The 27,653-nt window shown below is 44.2% G+C and overlaps 1 protein-coding gene across 1 annotated transcript in view; it reads left to right on the top strand.

The window, feature by feature from the left end:
• Window positions 1-2,181: 2,181 nt before the first annotated feature.
• Window positions 2,182-27,653, top strand: part of sorl1 (sortilin-related receptor, L(DLR class) A repeats containing) — a gene marked incomplete at its 5' end in the record, with an annotated part of 41,087 nt that continues 15,615 nt past the window's right edge. The window contains 28 exons of the mRNA XM_080855389.1: window positions 2,182-2,484; window positions 6,459-6,575; window positions 10,410-10,538; window positions 10,738-10,899; window positions 11,170-11,237; window positions 12,325-12,505; window positions 12,798-12,899; window positions 13,000-13,169; window positions 13,464-13,656; window positions 13,851-13,968; window positions 15,240-15,313; window positions 15,569-15,657; window positions 15,877-16,055; window positions 16,622-16,808; window positions 17,031-17,159; window positions 18,168-18,253; window positions 19,085-19,257; window positions 20,929-21,060; window positions 21,349-21,440; window positions 21,674-21,920; window positions 22,249-22,387; window positions 22,779-22,952; window positions 23,370-23,483; window positions 23,965-24,087; window positions 25,095-25,214; window positions 25,650-25,775; window positions 26,448-26,558; window positions 26,918-27,049. Of these exons, the coding sequence (XP_080711515.1) occupies window positions 2,182-2,484; window positions 6,459-6,575; window positions 10,410-10,538; window positions 10,738-10,899; window positions 11,170-11,237; window positions 12,325-12,505; window positions 12,798-12,899; window positions 13,000-13,169; window positions 13,464-13,656; window positions 13,851-13,968; window positions 15,240-15,313; window positions 15,569-15,657; window positions 15,877-16,055; window positions 16,622-16,808; window positions 17,031-17,159; window positions 18,168-18,253; window positions 19,085-19,257; window positions 20,929-21,060; window positions 21,349-21,440; window positions 21,674-21,920; window positions 22,249-22,387; window positions 22,779-22,952; window positions 23,370-23,483; window positions 23,965-24,087; window positions 25,095-25,214; window positions 25,650-25,775; window positions 26,448-26,558; window positions 26,918-27,049 (3,970 nt within the window). The remainder of the gene's footprint in view (window positions 2,485-6,458; window positions 6,576-10,409; window positions 10,539-10,737; window positions 10,900-11,169; window positions 11,238-12,324; window positions 12,506-12,797; window positions 12,900-12,999; window positions 13,170-13,463; window positions 13,657-13,850; window positions 13,969-15,239; window positions 15,314-15,568; window positions 15,658-15,876; window positions 16,056-16,621; window positions 16,809-17,030; window positions 17,160-18,167; window positions 18,254-19,084; window positions 19,258-20,928; window positions 21,061-21,348; window positions 21,441-21,673; window positions 21,921-22,248; window positions 22,388-22,778; window positions 22,953-23,369; window positions 23,484-23,964; window positions 24,088-25,094; window positions 25,215-25,649; window positions 25,776-26,447; window positions 26,559-26,917; window positions 27,050-27,653) is intronic.

Below are 27,653 nucleotides of genomic sequence, written 5' to 3' on the forward strand. Positions count from 1 at the left end.
ACTGAAAGCATCAAAATATTTATCAGAGTTTGAGTCTGATAATGCATGCTACTGACCCATAACAGTCATAAATCATAGCACACTCCAATCACTAACAGAAAAATATAAGAGGAAACCTACCGGACATTTCATATTTGTACATTAACATGAAATTAAACAATAAATCACTCACTCTCGCATTCGCACTGCATTCTGGCACACAACTACTTCACGCGCACCACCCACGACACAACATATTTGCTGCACAGCACATAGCCCCCACCAAGGCAGGTTAAGTCTCAACCCAAGCCTTCAGCACAAAGTCCTTCAGTTGGACAGGGAGCACCCCAGAGGCGTTTCCGGGGCTGGTGGAGAGGGCATTGAGGTGGATACGGCCCCCTCTGTTTCACAGTCCCCCTGAAGCTTGGGATGGACCAGAGGCTGGTAAGGGGCCAGCCGGTCCTCCTCCTCTCTACCATATGAACCTGTTAAACTGATAATCTGAGAGAGGAGTAGACCTGGGTGAAGACAGGATCTTGAGCCTAGGCGTTCCACAGTTGTTCTGAGTCGAGGGGCTCCCACTTACCATGGTCACCTTTGACAAAGTTTCTGAAATAAGACACCTGCCCCAGGAAGCTCTGTAGCTCCCCAACATCACAGGGAACTGGCCAGTCTCTCACCGTAACTACTTTCACTGGGTCAGTGGATACCATTGCAGGTCCTGAACAGCAGAACTGCCAGAGCCCCAGGCCACTGGAGAAGGCAGGCCTCTGGCATCAGCTCTACTTGCCAGTAGTAGGTTGAGGCGCCGATAATCGATGCAGAAAGCCAGGAGCTGGGACTGCAGGGGCTGCCCACCGGCTGCTGGGCTCAATGTGGTCTGTCTCCGCCATTTCTTTATCTTCTGCTCTGCTGCTGCCCGTTTGGCAAGGGGTAGGCGCCGAGGGTAGAGTCGGATGGGGCATGTGTCTCCGATGTGGATGCTGGACCAGGCTAGTGCGGGTACAGTCTTCATCTCAGCCAGCTAAGATGACAGTGAAATGCCCCATAGGCTTTCCCAGCTGGATCTGTTGACTCTGGTCTAGTCCCACGCAGCTCCACTGGCACAGCTCTTCGTTGGCCTGCCTGGTCTCAGCTGTTGGTGGTGCTCTCTGTGTGTCGGCCTCTGGAAGCTGCTTGGCCGTCTGACCCGGCGGCTACTGGCTTCTGGATCAGTAGTGGTAGTGTGTGGCTGCTCTGGACAGACAGTGGGCCCCAGGCAGCTCTCACTCAACGTGTCCTCATCTACGTGTCCTCATTGTCTGTGTCCTCATCTACGGTGGCGGTGTGCTGTCTTTTCCTGGGTAACGCACACCACCTGGAACACACACACACACACACATACAACATGCTTACTGCATGCCACAGTATCCTATCCTGAATTTATCCTGAAAACTTTGGCTTGCCTCATAACTCCCTACATGTAGCCTACCGAGTTATTGTTATAGTAATTGAGTTGAACTGGGTTGAAATGTAATTGAATACATTCATTTGTAATAATTGGCTGTGATGTATTGATGTATACATTCCTTTTTGGAAGAGGAACTGTCATCTTGGACGACTCTGCCTCTGATCTTTCTTGGAAATATGCTCTGCCTGCATTGCAGTTTCACTTCACTTGCTGTGTCGAAGGCTGACCAGTAGTGCTGCCGTAATCTGTTTCCTGTTTCCCTCCCCCTCTAATGATTCCATCGGATCCGTCTGTAATTCTGCTCTTGGAAGTGGTATCTCCTTTGCATCTCTCACTAGACTTGCCCTGCCCAGACATTAATTTGAAAGTCAATCCTATCTGTAGGCCTACTTGCTTAATCAGACGGTGCAGTTTGTAAAGTTCATATTAGTTTTAAACGATAATTTAGCTCTAACTCTAAAATTGGTAGGCTTTAATTTAATTTTTCGTTATATTTCATTCAATGTCATTCTGTACGCCCCAATGCAAAAAAGAAACCTTATGATATTCAGACAATTTTCCTAGTTAAGTTTACCAACGCAACGAAAATCTGTAAGCATATCACCTCAGATGAACGATTTCGTACTCGTTTCTCTAAATGTAACACATAGGCTATTTCACCTGGATGACTGCCTTCCACCATGAAAGATTGGTGAGATCATCATCAACCACGTGAGGCGCTCTTCCTCACTGTGGGAGAAATATATACAAACATGGCGACAAAGCGAACGCTTAAGATGCTGTCTCCCGTTCGAATTACATTGCAGCTTTTATTATTTTATCTTACAGGTCTGATTTCTTCCACGCTTCATCTCCCTCGCAGTCAGACGTTTATGTTGCCGCAGGATCGCGGCTTTTCCTTGGTGACTGTGGGCGAAGATTACATTCAAGCAGCGGGCGCCGAGGGTCAAACACAAGACGTGCGTCTCGAGAGGGAAGCCAGAGAAGCCTCTCCAGTGCAAAGGCATCGGTATCGCCGTGCTGCTGAATCACCCGTGCCGAAGGTGTACGGAAGGGTAAAGCATTTTTTTTCTGCATTTCTTCGAGAGTCTAAAAGAGGCATCAGTAAATGAGATGGGATCATTTTTCATTTGTAAACGCAGTTAATATCACATCCGGATTTAAACATTACACAAGGAATTTGTTGGGTATCCTTCAGTGTTTCACGAAGTTACCTTTATTGCCAGGTTTTCTCCCACGCCCCTCTGATCAGTAATATGACGTTACTGAAGCTATCTCCTTTCCCCGATCATTCGGTCTTGAAAGCTGTGGTTAGGTAAACGGTGGTGTACTGATAACAGCACGGTCGTTTTTCTGCAGTGCTTGCCAACACAAGAAGTTTGACATTGTTTCTTCTAGACTGCGTGATGGGTTGCCATCGATTTCTGAAACCGATAGTCTGTTGGCGGCAGCTGTGCGTAGGCTATGTCTGATTTGTTGCTGTCAACATTTTAAATTATGTTGTGCTATCACTATACGAGTGCCCTGTCAGGATACCAGAGTTAGAAGCAGCGTTACTACACAGAGTGACAATTATTTGACCAACGCTGAATAGCAGCCTATGTCTTGTTTCATAACGCATCACCATGCCAAGCACAAGTATTTCCACTGGTCAGTAGCGTATGATGTTTATGTAAGTCTGCAACAAGCTTGCAGTGCTTTCATCATCAGTAGGCTATCACCCGTGTGGTTAATTCCTAGGTCTGGGTTCCTCAGTGCAACCAGATAATAATCTCTTGAAAATGGGCCTGCATTCCGCCGCTGTCACAACAATTCTGCCGCGCCGATAGCATCACATCAACGTCGACAACGAAAACAAATAATACAATTAAAAACAAAAAAACGTTGGAATAAACACAGCCGATGGGGACTTAGACAGAAACGTTATCATTTTTTGGAATTGAAAAAGACGAGGAATGTCAGCAATGAGCATACTCATTCCTTTTGTGATCTTGGTAGCGTCCTCAAAACAAGTGTCCCCCGAGACGCTTTGTGCATGATTTGGGGATGCTGCTGTCTGTTTGGAGGTTGTCATAGTTCTCTCCAGTTTAGTGGCATTTGTGGGACAATAAGATCATTCACTTGCAAACGTCACTTAAATATTCCTGTGTGTTTTGAACATGACAACCAACATTTTTAGAGTTTTATCACTAAATGAATTTGTACTGGGAAATTGAACATTCCACACAGTGGTCACAAACAGTAGCTTACTGAACATTTCCTAAGAAACAGTTGATTTAAAACCTCCAAAAGTATTTTTTTATTTTATCAAAATAGTGTCTCATTACCAGTCATTTTGCCCTTATGCATTCTTTTGCCTTAACATGGGCAATGCATGATGACATATCCCTTATGATATGAGGTTTTGTCCCATGAAAGAGGAGATGGAACTGAAGTGCTGCAGGCTTATTTGTTCCTTGAAGGGTTTCTCCTAATAGCTCTGTACCCAAACTGGTTATGCTAGTGTTGCCTTCCTGATGTTTGCTTACGCAGTCCAACCAGTCAACAGAATAGATCCTGGAGTAAACAGGAGTTCAAATATGGTTTTATGATGGCAGGGCTAAATGAAGGACAGTTGAATTGCATTACAGCAGAGAAACAGAAATTCAGGTTCTGATAGAACAATCCAAAACACACAATTCTACAGGATTCTACAGGATCCCATTGATATTGAGAGGATCTGAAAAAATACACATGTGTCACTGAAAGCTGAGTATTGGGGTAGACTGGGTAAAATCCTAATTAAGAATTGGCCAAATTAGTTTAGTTAAGGTTTATAATAAGGCTAACCTAATTTGGACCACTAGTAATTTCTTTGTTGCAGTTGAGCAGAGAAAATAATGTGAGTAGCTATGGTAAGCACTGAAGAACAGCCGATTAAATATAATGTAGGCAATGTAAGGCATCCCAGTGACCAGTAGCCCTCCACTGTCTTTTTAAGAAAATTAAAATGTACCAGTCTTATTTTGGAGCCTCGTCCGAAAGTTTAATTTTCTCCTAAATACTGCCAGTCATTGGTGGATCATGGGGGCAGCTCTCAGCAGAGTGTGATTTGATGACGGTATTTTCACTGCGCAAATGAGAGCGTTTGCTGAATGGACCATATGCACGCCTTGGCGGAGCACACTGAGACTGTAAGCAGTGATGACTGGTGCTAAACACCACAGGTGAGCTGCACTGCCTAGGGGGAATAATGGGCAAGTCTGACAATGAAAGCAGGGAGACAAGGGTTATGAGTCTATCTAGGAGCCTTGTTGTGTGGGCTGAAACAGGAAAGAGACTTTGGGTCATCTTGTTTCAGTAAAAACAGTGTTGTTTTGTATCAGCTTAATGGACTGAAGCAGCAGAGAGAGCAAACGAGAAAGGCCAGTTTGTGGCAAAACACATGTCTCAAGAGCTGGCAGAATGTGTTGAGCTGCTTAGCTACTCGGCCTCACTTCCTGTGTCCATTATGTTGTGTTGCAGGCCAAGGGAGATCAAACAACAGCGTTCTTGTAGTAGCTGGAGTGGACGAGAGGCGTTCCAAGTCTAAATCAGTAAATGTTCACTGGGGGCTCAGTCAACCCACTCCCAGCCAGTTCACACAGCGCTTTCAACAAGGTCCTGAATGGCCAGCTGGCCAAGGCTATAAATTACGATGACGTGTACTGAAAATGTTACTGAGCAGCACCGTTCACACATACTGTTTTTGGTGTGAGAGCGTGACTCTAAACAAGTGAAAACAACCATACATATCTCCGCTTTCATTGGGAGGCTCACTTGCTCAAAATGCTCAGCTTAATGACCCAATGCAAATATCTTCTACAACATGCCCTCACAAGCCTTACCATACTATGGTGTTGCCTTTCAAACATTTAAGATTTCATCACAGTCATTGGTGTTTTACCAGGCTGATAATGGTGCTTTCAATTTTATGGCTGAGGTGTCGCCAGCCTGTAAGCAAACATGGGTGAGCAGGATGTTGTCTCAGTTCTATTTCCTCAGGCTTGACATCATTTGTATAATACATCCAACGGGATGTCAGGCTCCTAGTATGTGTTTAAGAAAAATATAGGCCTATGTGTTGTGTAATTGCTGTGTTTTCATCATTAAGAATGGTCATTGTCACATTAAACAGGTTACATTGCTACACAGTTCAGACAAACCCATCAAATGATCAAATCTCTTAAATCAGGTATTGCTCTCAACAAAAATATTCTAGAATATTCCAGGTTCTAAATGTGTTACATTTACCAAACTGTTAGCCTTTGTTGCCTTATGCAGGTCACAGAAGGGGGAAAAAAAAGCTGGCAGCACATTTTGGCAGGAGGCATGCTGCAGCGTTTACAGGCCAGTGGATTAGTAATGCAGCTTTAAGTGGACATGTTAGAGCAGGTAGACAAAGGCTGCATCATCTACTGATGACTAGGTTCAGCCTTCACATATGAAACAGACTGACAGAAAAAAGCCTGTCCAGGTGTGTTAACCAGGGCAGGGCAGTTATTATAACCCCTTTGAAAAACACGTTCATGAGGTATGGTTGCCCTGTAAAGCCAAATGGGGATGTTTGTGTCTGATGGGAATGTTCATGTCTGATGGGGATATTCATGTGTGATGGGGATGTTCATGTGTGATGGGGATGTTCATGTCTGATGGGGATGTTCATGTGTGATGGGAATGTTCATGTGTGATGGGGATGTTCATGTGTGATGGGGATGTTCGTGTCTGATGGGGATGTTTGTGTCTGATGGGGATGTTCATGTGTGATGCGGATGTTTGTGGTGTCTGATGCAGATGTTTATGTCTGCGGTAACCTGCTATCTGATAGCTGCTAACTTTGTGTTCATAAACCCAGTCAAGTTCTGACTCACAGGCCTCAGAATCCTGCTTGCTGCAGCCTGTATGAGAAACAGGAGCAATGTATTTCATGATGTTAGGCTGTTCTGGCGAACATACTCATGTGTTTTACAGGCCACCACCTCACCAGCATGTTTTGTTGGTCTCTCTGCAGGCAAACCTCAATGACTCCCATAACCAGATGGTTGTGCACTGGGCCGGAGAGAAGAGCAACGTCATTGTGGCGCTGGCCAGAGACAGTGTTGGAGCCATCGACCCGAAACCAAGCTCGGTGAGCAACTAAGGGCAGAAAACATATGCCAACTGACACGGCATGTTACGATGGCAAACGAGATTGGGAACTTTACAGTGAACAAATCTTGGGAATCATAAAATGAGAACCACACACAGGCACAAACATTGCAGCTACACAAAGGCCTGGCAGCAAGTGTTCGAGTTATTTGGCCAAGGTATCTTGCCATGTAAATTTACCTTTTGATTCTACTTAATATTCAGAATTACTCCAAATGGTGCTGACTTCTCAGTAGTAACCAGTTGTATAAATTCACCAGTAGCCTTGACTCAGAAACTCAGGGGAATTGACCTTTTGCACTGAGGAGGGTGTGTGTGTGTATATGTGTGTGTGTGTGTGTGTGTGTGTGTGTGTGTGTGTGTGTACGTATACGTGTCTGTCTGTCTGTCTGTCTGTCTGTCTGCATACTCTTCAAGACTGCCCGTTTAGTGTGTCATCTTAATATCATTAATTTTATGCTTTTCTTTGTGTTTAGAGATACTATGCGCTTTATTATGTATATCTCTCACCCCCAATGACAAGTAGCTGATGCTCAACAGTCTTGGTTGTTTATTTATTCCAAGGAAAAGACTGTAGATCTTTGTACAATGGCAGTTTAAATAAGGTCAGCTGTGGGAGGTCATAGATCATAGGGGTGTGTTTCAGGTGAGAGGTGGGACAGGGGGCTTGTGAGTGGGAGGGGAGGTGAGGTGAGGTGACCCCCCCCCCCCCACGGAAGGTTCCGGAACATGCACACACAAAGGAATCATGGTAAGAAAGTGATGTGTATTACATCACCTTCGGGAGAGGGGATGTCTGGAAAGGTTCCGTTTAGCATAAAGGCCCTTATAGAGTACTCAAAACGGTCGTGTCGGATAGTCGGGCAGTGGGCGGGCGGTCGGATAGTACGTACTAGTTAGCATTTGTGTCCCTTTATAGTACTCCAACGGCTGTGGTTGCTGAAAACAATTCTCTTTCAGAACAGTAGGGGGAGTAACGGTTTAAGTGCCGAAAGACAAGCTACCCCATGACATTTTCGTGCGATGGAATTCGTTAGTTGGCTTTCCCTCTCCTCCACAACTTTTACTTACTTCCCTCTCACCAGCTGTCGCTACTGAAATGCAACAGGTGTCAGCAGACATATACCTTTCGTACTTTGTCTAATGTTACATATACACCTGAAAGGGCAAACTTATCTCTTTCATGGTAGGTATTTTTTGTGGGAGAAATAGTTGCAATCTACAACAAAATGATATGCTTATCTTACACTATAGAAACTGTTAAAAAACGATTAAATTAAATGAATACGTTCTTATTTTCCTTGGTATTTTCGTCATATTCAGATTTGCAATGATTTCTGGGTAATTTTTGTAATCTCTATTTGATCATGTGACGAGACGATACGATATAGGCACAACATCTGAACGACTGACAGTGTTGTACAAGTCCACACCTTTCATGAAATAGTTAAAAGTTCATACAAGTAAACATGAACTATAGTAATTATTTCCCCCAACGGCAGCGTGTCTCGAAGTGTGGTGGAAGCCCAACTTGTTGGTCGCAGAGACGTGACAGGTGGAGCACAAATGAGAAGAGATTCAGGAGATTTTCCCGTTGCAATGCCTTCCTTTATATACAGTAGCCTAACTAGAATATCGCACTAAACAACCACACTCAAACAAAAGGAATATTGTAGGCCTATTGTTAGAACAATAGCAGGGCAGAGCACACGGATAATCCATATTCATCATCTTGGCAAATTGAGATACTGCGGCTGGCGCGATTAAGCATTGAACATTCCATATTTGAAATATCTTTATAAGTAGGCTAGTGAAGTCAACCTGTTGATAGTATTCCCAACTAATTTGTCCTTCATTCTATCACCGTGTTTGAAAGGTATTGGTTAGGTAATAGCCGAGTGACAGCTGTTTTCTTTCTGATTTGACAGTAGCCTATAGGATATACTTGTGTGTTTTTAGCAAATAAAATGTGTAGCAATGTTTACGAAGGGGCAACTGCTATCGTGAATTATACAGTAAATACGTTGTGAAATGAAAGGAAAACACATCACAGCGAGTGCAGTGCATCGAAGCGAGTGTGAGCGAGTGCATGTAGTATATGTTGATGCCGGAGTTAAATAAAGGCAGGCTATTCATATAATACGTCAATGTGTCAGTAGTATGAACAGTTGAGACATTGACTCCGTGGGGCTCAGGTCGTTTGGACAAATATTTTAATTGCTGTCGCTCGTGCTGGTTCTCTGGCAGTAGGCTACTTGGGCCGGCTCATGTATTGTGATATACAGGGAATAGTTTTCAAGGAAAGGATCTGCACCTTTGACAGTGGCTGTTGTTCATATATATATATGGATATAAAGGTAATGAAACAGGAAACGCTAGGTCCAGAAATGTTAGTTTCCGGAGTTGATGTTGTATGGAAATGATGTCGTAGTGGGCCAATCACGGCCAAGGAGTATCCGTCGCCATGAGCGGACCGACAGAAATTTTTGCGGGGACACGGAGAGCTGTCCGACGGCTCTGGAGAGCACGGAGAGGGCGTTTCAGCTACCTGGGAAGGCGTTCCAGCTACCTGAAGGCGTTCCTATGTGCCCAAAAACGTGTCGTACGGAGTACCATAAAAAAGCCTTAAGCCATGTGTGAGGGTGAGGCCAGACTGTCAATACACATGACACATAGACACACAATAGAGCAAACATGCTTGCAAAGCAGTGGTAATTATATGACTATATCAATTTCTATCATAGCTTATTGGACTCTATTTTCTTGGGCAAGGTGTACTCGAGTTGTAAAAAGTTTTGTTTGTCATGCCACCCACAATGGATTCAGGTGAGCCATGGGAATGGTTTAAGTATTCAGATGGTACAATGCACTTGGTCTGGGAAGTCCCGCCCCTCTTCTTCCGGGCAATTTGATTTTGCCTTCAGAAGTCAGTCTGGCGAAGCGTCTATACAAACTTAGTTCAGCATTGTAAGGAACCTTGGAGCTAATCACAAACTGGCTAAAGGCTACCTGGCGCGCCATTGGCGGTTTAAACTAACCTCGGCTACGTAACCAAAGCTACGGCAAAGAGAGTTTTTAAACATGGGACATAACACCACAAAACTTCGATACTGCTCTCGCGGCTGTCTTGGATGATTTCAAAGGCAAGTTTTCTTTGAAAACAGAACAGAAACTTGCCCTGGAACAATTCCTACAGAAAAAATATGTGTTTGCTTTATTACCGTATCGTTGGCCTGATCGGTTAAAGGCGTGTCCAATTACGTGACTGAAGTGGACCGCTATTGAGTAGTTCGCCAGACCAACTGAGCAAATGAAATGCAGTGAAGGGGCGGGGAATTCCCAGACAAACAATGCACTGCAGTGTTTGTAAAGCAGTCACAAGGGGCAAAGAGGCAGAATTATTTTGTCGTCGGCTCATCCATTATGAGAGTAAAGGCTATCAAGAGCCACGAAAGCTCGTACTGTGACAATAGCCATTCACTCGATTGATTTAGTTATTGTCTGCTCATTAGTTTAGTTACTTAATTGATTTTAAGGTTGAACAAGTGCGATTTGTAATGTAGGATGAGGAAATTATTTTAGCTTAATAAATGATATCCATACTGACAATAAAACTTGTGTATTTTCTTAAAACCACTCCATTGGTGTACAATGGAATGAAAATTACACATGAAGGTAGTATATAACTGAGGCATACAAATTATGTTTGGTATGTCTTTGTTGAATTTTGTCGGGAACAAAATAAGCCTGGTAACTAACTTTTTACTCAGATTGCCTGGTAGACCAAAAAGTGAATTTTGTTCTCTGCTTACAGATATATGTGTCCTACGACTATGGCACAGATTTCATAGCCATTCCTGAAAGATTTCAGCTGACTGGTGCCAAGGAACAAAGCAAGCAGGTCATCTCTCAGTTTTACCACAGCCCTGCTGATAACAAAAGGGTAAGTGTTTACAAAGACACCCTGAGGAAAAAGTAGAGTAGATGGAATGGAAATCCAATTTATAAGAATGCTTCAAAAAGAGCTAAACATCTTGGAATGGGGTTGCATTGCATGTAAATGATTGTACACTCACTGCCACATGCCAGGCTATTTTTTCAGAAATTAAGGCTAATCTTTTATTGATTTTTTCCCCCCATAGTACCTCTTTGCAGACATCACCAACAGCTACATTTGGAGCACCTTTGACTTCTGCAAAACCATCCAAGGATTCTCCATCCCGTTCAAGCCCACAGACCTCCTACTACACAGCGCGAGGCCAAGCCTGGTACTAGGCTATGACAGCTCCCATCCAAATAAACAGGTACTTTAGGGTGCACAGGAAACGATACATCTTGTCAGTAGATAGACAAAACATGGCTGTGGTTTGAACAATATTAGCCTGGTTGGCGTAGCATATCCCTAATCTGCTAATCTGCTTGGCAGTATGTTGCGATGTTGGTTGTTTTTTGCAGCATTTGCACAGTCTGCATTTGCTCCCTGTTTGAAAGCCTCATTCTCGTGTTTTGTGTCAACAGCCTGTGAGAAAAACAAAATAATTGCCCTCTGAACTATCCTCTCTCTTTCACTTCAGTTGTGGAAGTCAGATGATTTTGGCGAAACATGGGTGTTAATTCAGGAGCATGTGAAGTCCTATTTCTGGTAAGATTGTGTGAAAGTATGTATGTATGTGTGTGTGTGAGTGGTGTGTGTGTGTGTGTGTGTGTGTGTATGTGTGTGAGAGAGAGAGAGAGTGACTGACTGAGTGTTTGTCTCTGTGCATGTACGTAAACTTGTTTATTAGTTTCTCGTCCCACCCATGGCAATGAGAAAGTGCAGCGTTCATGTGTGTTTGTTTGAGTGTGTCTGAGTGTTCAACCACCCCCTGTGTCTTTATGGCCCATCCGGTGATAAAGATGTGTGAAGCTGTGGTTATTTTGGTTTGCCTCGTGGTGTGGAGGCTGCTATAATTCTGCAGCGTTTCACCGTAGAACTCCGCAGCAGAAAACTGCACTGTGTTACTTTGCTGAGTGGAGCCTGTTACCAGCATATTCAGTCAAAATGTGCCCTTAAGAGCTCATCCTATGACTTTTTTTTATATGTGGGCTTTCTGCTCGGGTGCAATGATACCCTTGGTATGTTGGAGAGGCATTTGACACATTTGACTTCACTTTGTTGGTTTGGAAGATCTTCTCCGGCTTGTATACGGTTGCTTGAGTGTGTGCTGCAAAGGCCCAGAGTGGAAAATTTAAGTGGAAAGTGTGTCTCCACAGGCAGTTCCCAGAGGCTGGAGGCTTTAGAAGTATTCAGTGTTAACAGCAATACTGCTGATGAATAAATGATTGTCTCTGGCCCACTTCCTTTGCCTGAGTGTGGTGTAATAGTAGGTAGATGTGGAGGGAGCTCTATTAAACAGGCTGCTTAAGCCAAACGATCCCGTTGAAGCACTCTCTGTCTCTCCCACTGTCTAGATCTTTCTATGCAAGATGAGCTCTCTTTTTTCTTAAATTGTTCAGTAGTATTACAGTAGACTAGTCTAGTCTAGTCTGCAGTCATCACATATGTGTTAAATCAACAATGGCATTCCTGTTGGGAAAAAGGAATATTTGAGACTTTGGCGTGTAAATATTTGAGTAAGAAGATAAGCTGTAGTTAATGGATGTTTGTCTGGAAATGTTTTGTTTTCGGTTAGAGGTTGCTGGACTCTTACCTCATACTGGCCGTTGTGTTTATCGACTTTACCCCCCAGGGGCGTGGAGCCGTACGACAGCCCCACCACAGTGTTTGTCCAGAGGAACGAGCCCCAGGGTGGCTCCAGCATCCTCAGCAGCACCGACTTCTTCCAGAGTGAGGAGAACCGTCACACCATCCTGGAGCGTGTGGACAACTTCCAGCTCCGGGACAAATACATGTTTGCCACCACCACCAGGGTAGGTGGTCACCGGAGAGGAAACAAGGACTCATGGGAGGGGAGGGGGTTAGGTTCACTTGAGAGATCAAACTCAGTACTCATCCATACTCTCCTTACATGTTAATCAGCTGAAATGTAATGAAATTCAGTTGTTGAGTCAGCGCACTACATCTGCAGTGCAGTGTTCTATCGCACCTCTTTTTCCCCCCCTGAGTCATTATTAAGTGCTTTGACAGATAATGGTATAATGTTTCAAATTTGTCAGTGGGAAATCAAAGGAGAGTGAGATCAGTGGACTCTTGTATTCACAGACTTTAATAGGAAGTCATCAGCCTGCCACGGTCCAGCTTTGGGTGTCCTACAACCGCCAGCCAATGAAAGCAGCTCAGTTTCAGACCCGCCATCCAATCACAGTAAGTTCCATTTTTCCCACAATGCACTGATACACGCTCTGTATGAAAAATGTATAGGAGCTAACATGTCTGACTTTTGCCTCCTGATGCTGTCTTTCAGGAGTACTACATCGCCGACGCATCCGAGGACCAGGTCTTCGTCTGCGTGAATCACAACAACAACATCACGCACCTGTACATCTCGGACACTCAGGGCCTGCACTTCTCCCTTTCCCTAGAGAACGTGCTCTACTACAGTCCCCAAGGCTCCGGTAGCAACACGCTCATAAGGTAACCATCTAATCACTGCTGAGGTGTACTGTTCTGCTGATGAAGTGTTTATAGTCCCTCTAAGTCATTACGCTGTGATCCATTGATAGATGCTTATGTCTATATATCGGAGTGTATATTCTGGTGTATTGTGTATAGTTCTTTGTAGTTATTATTGAGATCCATTTACATCATCTTTTAAAAGTTAATGAATTAATACATTATGCTTAAAAAATGTGACCCCCCAATACACTCCCTGTAGCAGTTAAACTTGTGTGTGTGTGTGTGTGTGTGTGTGTGTGTGTGTGTGTGCAGATACTTTGCCAACGAGCCCTTTGCAGATCTGCATCGCGTGGAGGGCCTGCGGGGGGTGTTCATAGCCACGCTGATCAACGGCTCGGTGAACGAGGACAACATGCGCTCCGTCATAACCTTCGACAAGGGGGGCACCTGGGAGCTGCTGCAGCCGCCCACCTCTGACAGCTTAGGGGGCGTGGTGGACTGCCAGGTACCCTCACTGGAACATACTGCTTATAAGCTGTCAAACTGCACCATACAGTTGTCTTTGTTAATACTTAACCTGCTTGTTTGTGTGTGTGTTTTTGGTTGTGAATGTGTGTGCCATTGTGTGCCCGTTCCTGTGCACATGCATGTGTGCTCATGATTGGTGTGTGTGTGTGTGTGTGTGTGTGTGTTCGCCAGATCTCCAGAGGCTGCTCGCTACACCTGTCCCAGCGCTGGAGTCAGCTGCTCAACATTCAGCTGCGCAGGATGCCCATCCTCTCCAAAGACTCCGCTCCCGGACTCATCATGGCCACAGGTGTGCTTCACAGTGTTTGTGTGTGTGTGTGTGTGTGTCTGTGTGTGTGTGCGCATCCGCATCCGAGAAAGGATGTTCCTCTACCTAGCCATTTCAACTGTCTGGGAGTTCCCAGTTCAATTAACAATCTTAGGGAATATGTCTTTTCTCTGAAAGCTCAAAAGCTAGAAACTCCTTAATTTCTCGCAGACACATTTTTCCTCCATCTCGCTCTCTCTTTAGGGATGCCCTACTTTAGTACCAAATTGTGCAGGCATGCCAGGCATTTTCAGTTTGCCTGCTGTACTGACTTGAAAATAACAGCTCTGTCTGCTAGCCCTTTGCACTCATTGTGCTGCAAGCAAGACAGTTTAAACCAAATCATAGAGGCACATTTTTCTGTGAAGTAATAGTATATATTTGTATTATTGTATAGATTTTGATAGCGTGATTACTGTTAAAATGTTCTACATTCAGACTCAGGAATGTATAAATGCTAAAACATGAGGAATACACCTTACATATGTATATACATAATAAATGTATATACAAAGTACCTAATAGTAATACTACAGTAAAGGCTCTTGGTAAGACATTTTTTTCAGGCCAGTGGCAATGTAGTGTTTTCAAACATTGCTCTCTAAGGCTAGATACTGAACTCTATCTGGAACCAGAGAAAGGTGGCTTCTATTCAACTATTTTTGTTTGAGGCAGTTAACACCGTTGGGAAAGAGTTGTTTAATCTCTGTGAATGCCTTCTCTGAGTACTTTCAGAATATGAGGAATTTTCTGACATGAAATGGGGAAAATATGTTGCCTGTTAAATTGTGGTAGTTGGAACTGAAGGACTCAACCACTCCTTTTGGATGCAGTTCGCCATCTGAGTTTCATAAAGGCTCAGAGATCATCATATGATACAGAATGCATTGCCTAGATTGGGCAGTTGGCAGGAGCATGTGTTGCTATGGCAGGATTGGAGAGTGGAAAGATTTGAGGAGTGGTTGTCAGAAAGAGGCTGGGAGACTTTTCAGTCAGACATGTCAGAAGTACTCAAGATTCTCTTCATTCTCTTTCCTTTTCTGTCCTTCCAGCCTTTTGCATTGTTTCATGAGTGCATTGTGGTGGAACCATATTCAGACAATAGCAACACATAAACACATTTCATGCAGTGAGAATCAATGCGATATCTGAGGTGCACAGACTGAATACAAATATGTCATGGTACTCACCATGAAGTGTATTTTTTTTATCATGAAGTGCTCAAATCCTGTCTGTTGCCTCCATGCCTTTAGGCTCAGTGGGGAAGAATCTGGCAAACAAGCCCAACGTGTACGTGACCAGTAGTGCGGGGGCTAGGTGGAGGGAGGTAAGAGCATCTCTCATTATTCAGTCAAGGCTACATGTGGCAGTTAATGTTTGTGGTGTGCTGTTTTATCAGTTTTACTATTTGTCCTTGCGCTTCAGGTGCCTCTGGCAGTGTCAGTTGGCTTTATGAGGCTGCTAGCAGTTCACATGCAGTTACCAAAATGGAAAATCTCAGTTCTTTTGTACATGTGTACAAATATGTGGTGTCAGTACAGTCCATTTTTTCTCCATTTTACCTGATGGTTGATTGCTGCAGGCACTGGCCGGACCTCACTTCTACACCTGGGGTGATCATGGAGGCATATTGATGGCCATTGCACAGGGATCTGCCACTACCAAACTCAAGTGAGTCTCTGTCTTCAATGTTCAGCATATGTTAACCATCCACCCTGCATGCAGCATGGAGATTAAAATAAGTTGCCATGACCTTTTAGTTGAATAAGGTAAATGATCAGTAATCACAGTTTTCTAAGTTTGTCCTTCCATTAGAATTCGGTTTCCTCAGCACAGTAAATCTCATAAATCCTGATGACTCACTCGTTTGTTTGTTTGTTTGTTTGTTAGGTTTAGCACCAATGAGGGTGAGACGTGGACAGAGTTCCTCTTCTCCAAGCGGGAGGTGTACGTGTACCAGCTACTGACGGAGCCTGGCGAGAAGAGCACCATCTTCACCATCTTTGGCTCCTACGCAGACCAGAAGCACAGCTGGCTCATCCTGCAGCTCAACGCCAGCGACGTCCTCGGTAAGAACAGCCGGGGGTTCTCAAAGGGAACTGTCAGTAGAAATGGTTTCTGTACTTTCAGTGAGACCAGTTAGCATGGATGAGATATAAAACTTGTTCACTCTGTTGGAAGACATTGATCCCATGAGAAACATTTGGAGAAACATTCTTGTAGTAAAATTAAAGAGGGGCCTCTAAAGTTTAACACTTCAGATCCTCAACGGTTTCTGAGAAGCAAGCAGAAAAATGGAGAAAAACTAAGTGTACAGATGGTTTACATAAGGCTTGCATGAATAGATTAGGCGTATGTTTGGCCTGAGTTTTCACAGCACTGTGATGAACTCTGTCCGATATGAGAGGAGAATATTTTGCAGTACATGCAGGAGGAAACCAAAACTTTCAATACATCAAGACCACACTTTTAGTTTTGGTCCATGTCAATTTTATCTGCTTATTCATAAATAGCTAAAAGATTTTTATGTTGTCAGATGATTATTGATGAAGATGATTGATTGATTATTGATGGATGGATAGGGTTTTGCCAACCTTGTTGTCTCACTGTGGTGTGTGTGTGTGTGTGTGTGTAGGCGTGCCATGCTCCGAGGGGGATTATAAGAGCTGGTCTCCCTCTGATGAGCTGGGCAATGGCTGCCTGCTGGGCAGAGAGATGGTCTTCAAGCGCCGCACGCCTCACGCCACCTGCTTCAACGGCGAGGACTTCGATCGGCCCGTCACGCTGTCCAACTGCTCCTGCACGCGACAGGATTACGAGTGGTACGCATGGCTCCGTTCCTTTTGGCTGTTCATTTGGTTGTTGGCTACATTTCTATCAATGTTGTTTAAATGTCAACTTCAAGTTATTGTGAACAGATAAGAACATAAACTTGTGTGAAATCATTACAATCTTCACATTTATTTTCCACCAGTATTGACAAATTAGTTTTCGGATTGTAATAAAAAAAAAAAGCCCTTATTTCTACCTTGCTCCTCACTCAGTGACTATGGCTTCAAGCTAAGTGAGGACCTGTCTCTTGAGGTGTGTGTGCCCGACCCTGAGTTCCTGGGCAACCTGCACGCCCCTCCGGTGCTGTGTCCCGTGGGAACCACGTACCGCCGCAGCAGAGGGTAAGAAATTGTGTCAGGGCGGCGTGGAAGCTGGAGTGGGAGGGAGAGGAGGGAACTTTGTTGGCGAGGGTAATCACAGTTCTGCGAAAACACTCACTCTCCTCAGAGTTCCCTTTGAATGGGACGTCAAACCTCTCAGTAACACACTGGCTGACGATGAAAAAACGTAGTCAGTGGACTTCACAATCAGAGAATAAAGCAGCATCAAGCAGTATTAAGACAAAGCTGTATTAAGCTGGATGTTTGCCAGCCAACAAGTTGAGCCAACTCCCACAGTAAATGCAGAGATGCTGACAAGGCAGCATGAGACACAGAATATATTCATTAATTCAGTTTATGGAGTTAATTTACACGGGGGACCTCTGACCTGCAATGACCTCATGAGTGACGTGCATTGACAAATCATATTCAGTTATCCTGTTACTATTCGTTCATCGCTGGAGGTAGATGTCACATGTCGTCATTTGTATTTGTTGGTAATTTGATTACGAGTGGGGCTTTGTTCTAGTGCCTTGTCACATGCTTTGTATCTGGAGCCTATTACACATGAATGATGCCATTGTGCTGTACATAGAGTAGGGGGTGGGGTGGAGTAGGGGGTTATTCTAGGAACAGCATCGTCTTGTGTTGGAATGTAAAAGTGAAATGGTAGACTATGACCACTGGAAATGCGTTCACTACAGAACTCCCAAAAGCAGCACCGACAATACCCCATCTGGCCCGAACCCCAGAAGGAGCCTAACCCAAAGTTTAACCTTTAAACTTTAACCCATCTTTCTTTTGTCACCCTAATGTGACGTGTCATGATGTGACAAGATTATATCTAGGGCTACATTAAATGAAGCTCTAGGACTCGAGGCAGGGAGATCCTTTTGGTCACCATTCAGTGCTGTCTTTTAGAGCTGTACTACCACCATGGACTTAGAGCATTTAGAGATCCCTCGCCTGTTCACCAAAGCTATCTTTGACTGTCCTAAGGGATGTGTTGACTCTGCTGTGCTCTCTTAGGTACAGGAAGGTCTCTGGAGACAGCTGCAGCGGAGGAGACGTGGAGGAGAGACTGGAGGGAGAGATGCTTCCCTGTCCTGTAGGAGGTGAGTGTGTTTCTGTGGCTTCAGGCCATAGACATGCACCCAAGAACATCAGTCACGCAAGGGCACCTGGACGGCCTATCAAGAATCCAACAGCATAGGGAGACGTGGATAGATAGACTTCTATTCCTGCAGAATACTAGTTTTAAGACTATGTCTGTTCTGTCCCAGGAAGGTTCTCTGAAATGTGGATGTCTTCTAACAAAGTATGTATGTGAGTGATCTTGAAGTTAGCAAGTTTAAATCATGACTGTTTAATTAGGTCAGATTATGTCTGCCAGCTTATCAGAATCAAGTGGCTGAGTTTCTCAAGAGGAATTTTGGAATTGCAATGTTAAGCAATACTGAATATTGAATGAAAAAAAAATATTGAATATTGGCTGAGTAATTTTACCCCAAATGACCTCAAGGACGTGATGTCTGCAACAGAAAGGTCTAATCAAGATATGATTTAAAGTCGTATGATTGCAACCAATCAAATCAATTTAACCCTTAATCAGCAAATGGGTCCTCAATAATTTGAACGTTTCTTGATTTAAAAAAAAAGGATGGCATTTGTGGTGATCCTGTGGCATTGATTGTGTACTTATGATCACATCTTTTGCATCATTACATGATTACATCTCCTACCACTATCAGTGTATGGTTTGTTCATGTTCATGTGTGTTTTACTTGAAGCCAGAAGCACATCCAGGTGCCTGGTTGTGTGATTTGCTCATGGTCTGAACTTGTAAAGGTCAGGCGAGGACTTGACGGACTGAGAATCTGCTGCTCCTCTCAGCTTTGTCAGTGTAATGCAATTATGGAGGCTAAGTGTTCTGCATCCTCCCTCAGAGAGTAACGAGTTCATCTTGTACGCTGTGCGGAGCTCCATCCACCGGTACGACCTTGCCACAGGCACCGACCAGAGGCTGCCCCTAACAGGCCTCCGCGAGGCTGTAGCGCTGGACTTTGACTATGACAGGAACTGTGTGTACTGGGCTGACATCTCATTGGATATTATACAGGTTGGCGACTGCATCATGTTTACGTTATACAGTATATATTTTATTTTTGTTTCGTAGTTTTGCATGCAGTAGTTACATGTCTTCAACACTTTTCCTGCCTGGATATTTTATCTCCTGTTACTGTTAACACTTACAGTGGGGAAAATAAGTATTTGAACCCCTGCCGACTTCGCAAGTTTGGCCACTTGCAAAGAAATGTGTGATCTAGAATTTTAATGGTAGGTGTATTTTAACAGTGAGAAACAGAATATCAACAAAAAAATCCAGAAAACTGCATTTTATAAGATTTATGACTTTATTTGCATTTGATGCAAAAAATAAGTATTTGAACCCCCAAGCAAACAGCAAGAATTCTGGCTCCCAATGGCCAGTTATGTGCCCAAAAAGCACACAGATTAGTCCTCATTAGGTCTAACAAGGTATACCTGATCTCAACTGGTGACCTGTATAAAAGAAACCTGTCCAAAGAATCATACTTCACACCTTCAACCTCACCACCATGGTCAAGACCAAAGAGCTGTCCAAGGAAGTCAGAGATAAGATTGTAGACCTGCACAAGGCTGGAATGGGCTACAAAACCACCGGCAAGCAGCTTGGTGAGAAGCAGATAACTATTGGTGCGATTATTCATAAATGGAAGCAACACCAAACAACTGTCACCCGCTCTAGGTCTGGGGCTCCATGCAAGATATCCCCTCGTGCGGAATCAGTGATCATTCAAAAGGTGCAGAATAACCCCAGAACTACACAGGGGGAGCTTGTGAATGATCTCAAGACAGGTGGGACCAGACTCACCAAGAAAACCATTGGCAACACACCACGCCGTAATTTTTTGAAGTACTGCAGCACTCGCAAGGTCCCCCTGCTCAAGGAAGCGCATGTACAGGGCCATCTGAAGTTTACCATTGCACACTTGAATGATTCTAGGGAGGATTGGGAGACAGAATGTGGTCAGATGATACCAAAATCAAGCTCTTAGGCATCAACTCGACTTGCCATGTTTGACAGGGGGGGGAATGCTGAATATGACCCCAAGAGTACATCATACCCACAATCAAGCATGGAGGTGGAAACATTATACTTTGGGTCTGTTTCTCTGCCAAGGGTACAGGACGACTCCACCGCATCAAGGGGACTATGGATGGGGCCATGTAACGTGGAATATTGGGCTTGAACTTCATTCCCTCATTCCCTCCCATTGAAAACACAACCTTAAAGATTTGGAGAGGATCTGGAAAGAGGAGTGGACCAAAATCCCTCCTGAGATGTTTGTAAACCTGGTGACCAACTACAAGAAACATCTGACGTCTGTGCTTGCCAATAAGGGTTATTCCACCAAGTACTAAGTCATTTTTGTCAGTCAGTTTTGGGGGTTCAAATACTTATTTTTTGCATCAAATGCAAATAAAGTCATAAATGTTATAAAATGCATTTTTCTGGATTTTTTTGTTGATATTCTGTTTCTCACTGTTAATATCCACCTACCATTACAATTATAGATCACACATTTCTTTGCAAGTGGCCAAACTTGTGAAATCTCAAGGGGTTCAAATACTTATTTTCCCCACTGTAAATATTCCAAATATTTTTGTCACTAAAACACACAGAATAACAAATGTCCACCTATGTGGTATCCTCTTCATCCGTGCCTCTGTCTGGGTGTCTCCTCAGAGGCTGTGTTTGAATGGAAGCTCTGGACAGGAGGTCATTGTCAGGAGGGGGCTTCAGAACGTGGAGGCGCTCACCTTTGACCCCATCAGCCAGCTGCTCTTCTGGGTGGACGCGGGTGCACAGAAGATTGAAGTGAGCTGCTTGGATGAAACTTCCCTGTTGTCTCTCAGATAATAACATTGTCAAAGCTGAATGTGGTCTCTTCGTTCGTGTCTTGATGTTAGCATATTCTTCTTAAAAATGTGGGGGAGTTTGTGCGTCAGAGAAAATGAAAGCAGAAGTCTCCTACAAAAGTGTCTCTTTTTTATGATGAAAAGCACACAGTGATATCTGAACTGTGTGTGACCGTGCCTTGAGCCGGTGCCAGTCCCTTCCCAATTGAATTGTGCTTGTGACACAGACCTCCCTTTGTGTGTACAGGTGTCCAACCCTGACGGAGACCTGAGACGCACACTGCTCAACTCCAGTGTCCTGGAACACCCACGGGCCTTGACCGTGATACCGGGACAGAGGTACAGTATGTCCAGTGTGTCCTGTGGCATTCATGAGTCTTAATGCGCACTTGCAATAACACAAACTCCACGACTGCCTTATCATCATCATCATCATTCATTGTTTAATTTTGGGAAAATGACTGCGCACAAAGCTTTTTTACAGCAATGGCCTGATTGAGGGTACAATGACATTAAGGCAGATAAATAAACAAAACACATTATTTAAATCCATTATTATGGTCTGTTATCAGCCTGATGTTCTGGACGGACTGGGGCGACCGCGCTGCCGGCTTATACCGCAGCTGGATGGACGGCTCCAACGTCTCCTGCATCGTGTCCGAGGGCGTGCGCTGGCCCAACGGGATCACCGCCGATGACCGATGGCTCTACTGGACCGAGGCGTACGGAGACCGCATCGAGAGGGCCGACTTCAACGGAGGCCAGCGCAGCGTCCTGATGGAGGGCCTACCTCACCCGTACGCCATCTCTGTGTTTAAGGTACGTGAGCAGCCTTCTCGTCCACCTGCACAGACTTAAGGGTGTAGAAGATCCCTCAATGGAAGCCCTCTGTCCAAACTCACTCTGAAATCCTCAAGTCAAGGCCAAATAAGTACAACAAATGCCCCCCATCTGACTGATGTTTTACCATTTTTTTTACCATTTACAGATCCTGTGCTTAGTTTAGTACTGTAATGCCAGCACTGACTGAAAGTGTACACTAGGGACTACTTCTACTGCTCTAATGGACAAATAAAGGAGAGCTGATTTGTGTTGTAGTACTGGTGTGGTGGTTAATGGGGTTAATGGTGGTTATGTTGGCTTGCAGAATGATCTGTATTGGGACGACTGGTCCAGGATGGGAATCTTTAAAGCTCCTAAGTCAGGCTCACCTGACGGTGAGCTGCTGGTGGGAAGCCTCACTGGTGTCATGGACCTTAAGATCTTCTACAAGGGCAAAACTAAAGGTCAGAGGTCATATTCATATCATTTCAGTTAGGGCATGCACCTTTGTAGCTTTGGTACACAGTCGTTTAACTAAGTTGATAATTAATAGAAATTATTGACAACAGTTTCAATTTACTGTACTATATTTAAGTGCAGATACAGAATAGGCTATTAAGTATCATAACTTTGTTGAAAGAGTTGATAATTGTTTTGTGATGTGCTGTTATGGTCATCCTCCTTCCTGTCTTGTCCCTCCTGTATAAGATACATTTACAACATTTCGACAAGGAAGTGACGGCTACAAAACCACACAAACACATATTTTAATCTGAGACTGAGTTCTTGCTTAAGAGCGATCGTGTAGGAAACACACGTGTGAAAGCAGTGTCTGCCATGTTACCTCCCCTGCAGGCACTAATGCATGTGTGGGCCAGCCGTGCTCCCTGCTCTGCCTGCCCCAGCCAGGGCAGCGCCACGCGTGTGTGTGCCCCGACGGCACGCCCGTCACCACCCTGCCCTCCGGCGAGTTGCAGTGCCAGTGCCCGCATGACTACCAGCGCCACAACAACACCTGTGTGAAGCTAGGTGAGTCCAGTAGCAAAGGTTGTGTTGCATTTTCACACAGCCGGTACAGAACTCTCGTCTCTTTGAGGAAGCTACAGGATGCACTCCAGTCAACTATACATGCATTGGATACAATGACAAGGACATTGTGATTCCTCTCATGCTATGCATGCTATGATATGTCTATGCCATGCATCTAAACATAGTCAGTGTCAGTCACAGTAAGTGTACTGTAATTAAGTCTTACTGTTTTCCACAGGGGTAATGCATTAATCATACTGTAGGCAGTGAATGTGACAAAGCCACTGCAGTGTTTATGTGTAAGACTGCCATCGACCCTGTCATTTACACCCTCCTTTTCTCTCTGTCTGTCTCTCTGTCTGTCTGTCTGTCTCTCTTTCTCTCTTTCTGTCTGTCTCTGTATGTGTTGCTGTATAGAGCACACCTGCCTGCCTAACCAGTACCGCTGTTCCAATGGGAAGTGCATCAGTAGCATCTGGAAGTGCGACAGCGACAACGACTGTGGAGACATGAGCGACGAGCAGGACTGCCGTGAGTCCTGAAACATGACACCTGATCATGTCTGCTCTCTCTGGAGACTCCTGAAACATGACACCTGTCCTGATCATGTCTGCTCTCTCTGGAGACTCCTGAAACATGACACCTGTCCTGATCATGTCTGCTCTCTCTGGAGAGTGTCCTTTTCTCTTTGTTTACATGAAGTGGCCCACCTGTATTTTGGTACCTGTATTTATTTCTGTTTTGTTGTTTCTCTCTCTTTCTCTCCTGTCTCCTTTCCTTTTTTCCCTCCCTCCCATGTTCTCTATCTTTATATCATTCTCTCTTTCCTGTGCCTCTCCCTTTATTTATTATTTATTTCCCTTATTTCTATACCTCTGTTTTTCTCTTTTTATCTGCTCCTCCTTGCCTCCTGTCTCATACTCTCTCTCTCTCTCCCTCTCTCTCTCTCTCTCTCTCTCTCTCTCTCTCTCTCTCTCTCTCTCTCTCTCTCTCTCTCTATCTCTCTCTGCAGCTACAACTGTGTGTGACCCTGCTGTGCAGTTCCGCTGTGCTGCCTCTGGTTCCTGCATCCCTCTGGCCTTCAAATGCGACCATGAGGATGACTGCGGGGACAACAGTGATGAAGAACACTGCGGTGCGTCAGCATCTACCAAATGGATAGTGGCAAAATTGCCTTTGGCATGGATGCAAGCAAAGTGCAAAACACACCGTTGGCAGAACAGACACACACACACACACACACACACACACACACACACACACACACACACACACACACACACAAATAATCAGGAATATAGCAAGGGAACAAACAAGACACTACTTGCCTTTACCTTCATATGCATAATGCATATAGCATTTACCATGGTACAGACATACAGCCGCGGAAAAAATTAAGAGACCACTTTAAAAAAAAATGATCAGTTTTTCTTTTTTTACTATTTATTGGTATGTGTTTGAGTAAAAGGAACACTTTTGTTTCATTCTATAAACTACTGACAACATTTCTACTGAATTTCAAATAAAAATACTGTCATTTAGAGCATTATTTGCAGAAAAATGACAATTGGTCAAAATAACAAAAAAGATGCGGTTTTTCCAGATATTGATTTCTGATCTCTTCCTAAGTTAAAGCATTAGTATTGTGTAGTTTAAGAATCTATATGAACTTGTTTTCCTTGCAATATTTCGAGATCTGAAAACATTCCATTTATTTAGCTATTTTGACCAATTGTCATTTTTCTGCAAATAAATGGTCTAAATGACAATATTTGTATTTGAAATTTGGTAGAAATGTTGTCAGTAATTTATAGAATAAAACTAAAATGTTAACTTTCCTTTAACTCATACCAATACATAGTAAAACCAGAGAAACTTATAATTTTGAAGTGGTCTCTTAATTTTTTCCGCGGCTGTATATTTAGTTTCATTGTTTTGTCAGCGCCACAAAAAAAATCTAATCTCAGTAGGTCTGTAATCAGTGGCCATAGGCATTCTGTAATGCTGTAATCCTGTACCCATACTAGGAATATTTGTACTCCCTGTAGATGCATTACTGTGTAGTATGTATATTAGGGTGTGAGTATGGTGAGTGAAGATAGGCACACACCAGTGACTTCTGGGTGTTTGTTTTTCTCACAGAGAGCCACCAGTGTGGGCCCGGAGAGTACACATGTGCGAGAGGTGTGTGTATCCGTGACGCCTGGCGTTGTGATGGCGACAACGACTGCCGCGACTGGTCTGATGAGGCAAACTGCACAGGTGAGCACTGCCTTTCAACATTAACCTCTCTCACCTATGTACGTGTGTGGTGTGCTGTGTGACAATACAAAAAAAAAGGACTTTGACTTAACTAGAACTGAATGTCTTCTCCTCCTGTCCTGTAAGCGATAATGATTTCAGTGTGGGAAGAGCAGAGTAGAGGATTTGGGATTGCGTGCATGCAGGGTCAATATGTTCGACTCAAGGGCACCCCCTGGCAGTCAAATGTTTTTTTTTAATGTTTCCTTAATCCTTAGTCATATAATTGGTACATTTGATTGAAAGACAAATTCCAGCAACATAAAGTAAAACATAAAGGCAACACAGTTTTGAAAATGTGTTCCTTAAATATTGTGTATTTCTTTTCACTCCCTTTCCCTTTCCCTCCCTCTCCCTCCCTCCCTCTCTCTCTCTCTCTCTCTCTACCTCCTCCAGTGGGCCACCACACATGCGAGAGCGGCAGCTTCCAGTGTCACACCGGCCACTGTATCCCCCAGAAGTGGGTGTGTGACGGAGACGATGACTGCCAGGACAGCTCGGATGAGGAGCCCTCCCAGTGCGGTCAGTCCGACGCCCCCCACCCCCCACCAGCCTCCCTCTGTGAAGTGTGAGATTAGCCACACCTCCCCGGATAGATGTGTCATGTTGGGATCAGAGAGCTGATGGGCTGGGTCTTACTAGGGTGTCCCATAGGGTGATTGTATCCCTTGTCGGCTAAATAAAGGGAGAGGTCAGGGATTGTTTCACACCCATCCCCATTTCCTGAAAAGAGCTTCAGAGACCTCAGGTTCTAGCACGCTCATGTGAATGCTGTCATGTCTTTATTCTGTGCCTTCACACCTACACACTGTGCACAGACTTCTTCTGCGTCATGGTGGTAGCATCATGGTGCCAGAATGTGTGTGTGTGAAAGAGATGTGTGTGTGTGTGTGTGTGTGTGTGTGTGTGTGTGTGTGTGTGTGTGTGTGAGTGTGTGAGTGTGTGAGTGTGTGAGTGTGTGAGTGAGTGAGTGAGTGAGTGAGTGAGTGAGTGAGTGAGTGAGTGAGTGAGTGAGTGAGTGAGTGAGTGAGTGAGTGAGTAAGTGAGTATGTGTGTGTAAATGTGAGTGAGTGAGAATGTGTGTGTATATGTGAGTGAGTGAGAATGTGTGTGTATATGTGAGTGAGTGAGTGAGTGTGTGTGTAATGCCAATGACTGCTATGTTATTTCATTTGCTATTTTATTTCCTCACAGAGGGTGAACGCTGCAATGGGTTCCTGTGCTCCAATGGCACATGCCTGCCCTCTAGTGCGCACTGCAATGGCGTAGAGGACTGTCCAGGGGGTGTCGATGAACAACACTGTGGTCAGTGTCCTCCCTGTCTAAATATACGCTACTCTACACAGACCGGTCCTGTTTCTGTCTTTTTGTATTGACGAACAGGAAACTGGGGAAACCTAGACAAAGGCTAAATGATTACGCAGAGTTAATATAAGAAATAGAATCATAATACCCAAAGTAACCAGACATGGTGCCTGCATGTAAAACGTTTTAATTCATTGAACTGATGGAGAATTGTTTGTGTCTGTCTGTCTGTCTGTCTGTCTATTGTGTGTATGTGTGTGTGTGTGTGTGGGTGCTTTGGGGATGTGTGTGGTTGCGTGTGTGTGTGTGTGGGGGTGCTTTGGGGATGTGTGTGTGTGTGTGTGTGTGTGTGTTTGCAGACCCTCTGTGCACGCGCTACATGGAGTTTGTGTGTAAGAACAGGGCCCAGTGTTTGTTCCAGTCTCTGGTGTGTGATGGGATGAGACACTGTGCCGACGGCTCAGACGAGGACCCCGCCTACGCTGGCTGCTGTGAGTCCCACTGCATTTACCTCACGGCCCACTGTCATGGCATTCTAGAATCCCTCTAGTTCATCTACATTCTATTAGAACCAGGAAATATTGTTTGGCAAAGTATTCTTTTTTCATGTTCTCATGCAGTTTTTTTTTAACCAATTTTGGTTGACAATATCATACACTTAGGCTTCACCAATCCACATGAAACTGGGTATGGTTTTAGCTCCACATGGCTGGTAAGAAATGTAGGGTTAGTGTCCCTAGGCGTGTGCTTCCATTCATACAAACGCCCTCTAAAGCGGAATAGGCTTAAAGCACTTTTGGAGCAATACTTTGAAAAACATTTAGCCAAAAAGTGACAAAACTTGTCTTCTTAAGACTCATTACAATTCATTTGTGGAGTGGCGCCACCTAGTGAATAACGTTCAATGCAAAAGTGGAGCACTTCAGTAGCCAATATCTTATTATGTAAAGGTTCAAACTTAACAAAACTTCATACTCTACAACTGGCACATTTCAATATGTTGAGAACCACTTTAGCTTATTTTTTTTAATTTCGAATGCTTGTACTTAATTTACTCTCAAGTTCCATTTGGCTCGCTCAACAAATTGGATGCCA

Source organism: Sprattus sprattus (assembly GCF_963457725.1).
Source record: "Sprattus sprattus genome assembly, chromosome: 17".
NCBI lineage: Eukaryota > Metazoa > Chordata > Actinopteri > Clupeiformes > Clupeidae > Sprattus > Sprattus sprattus.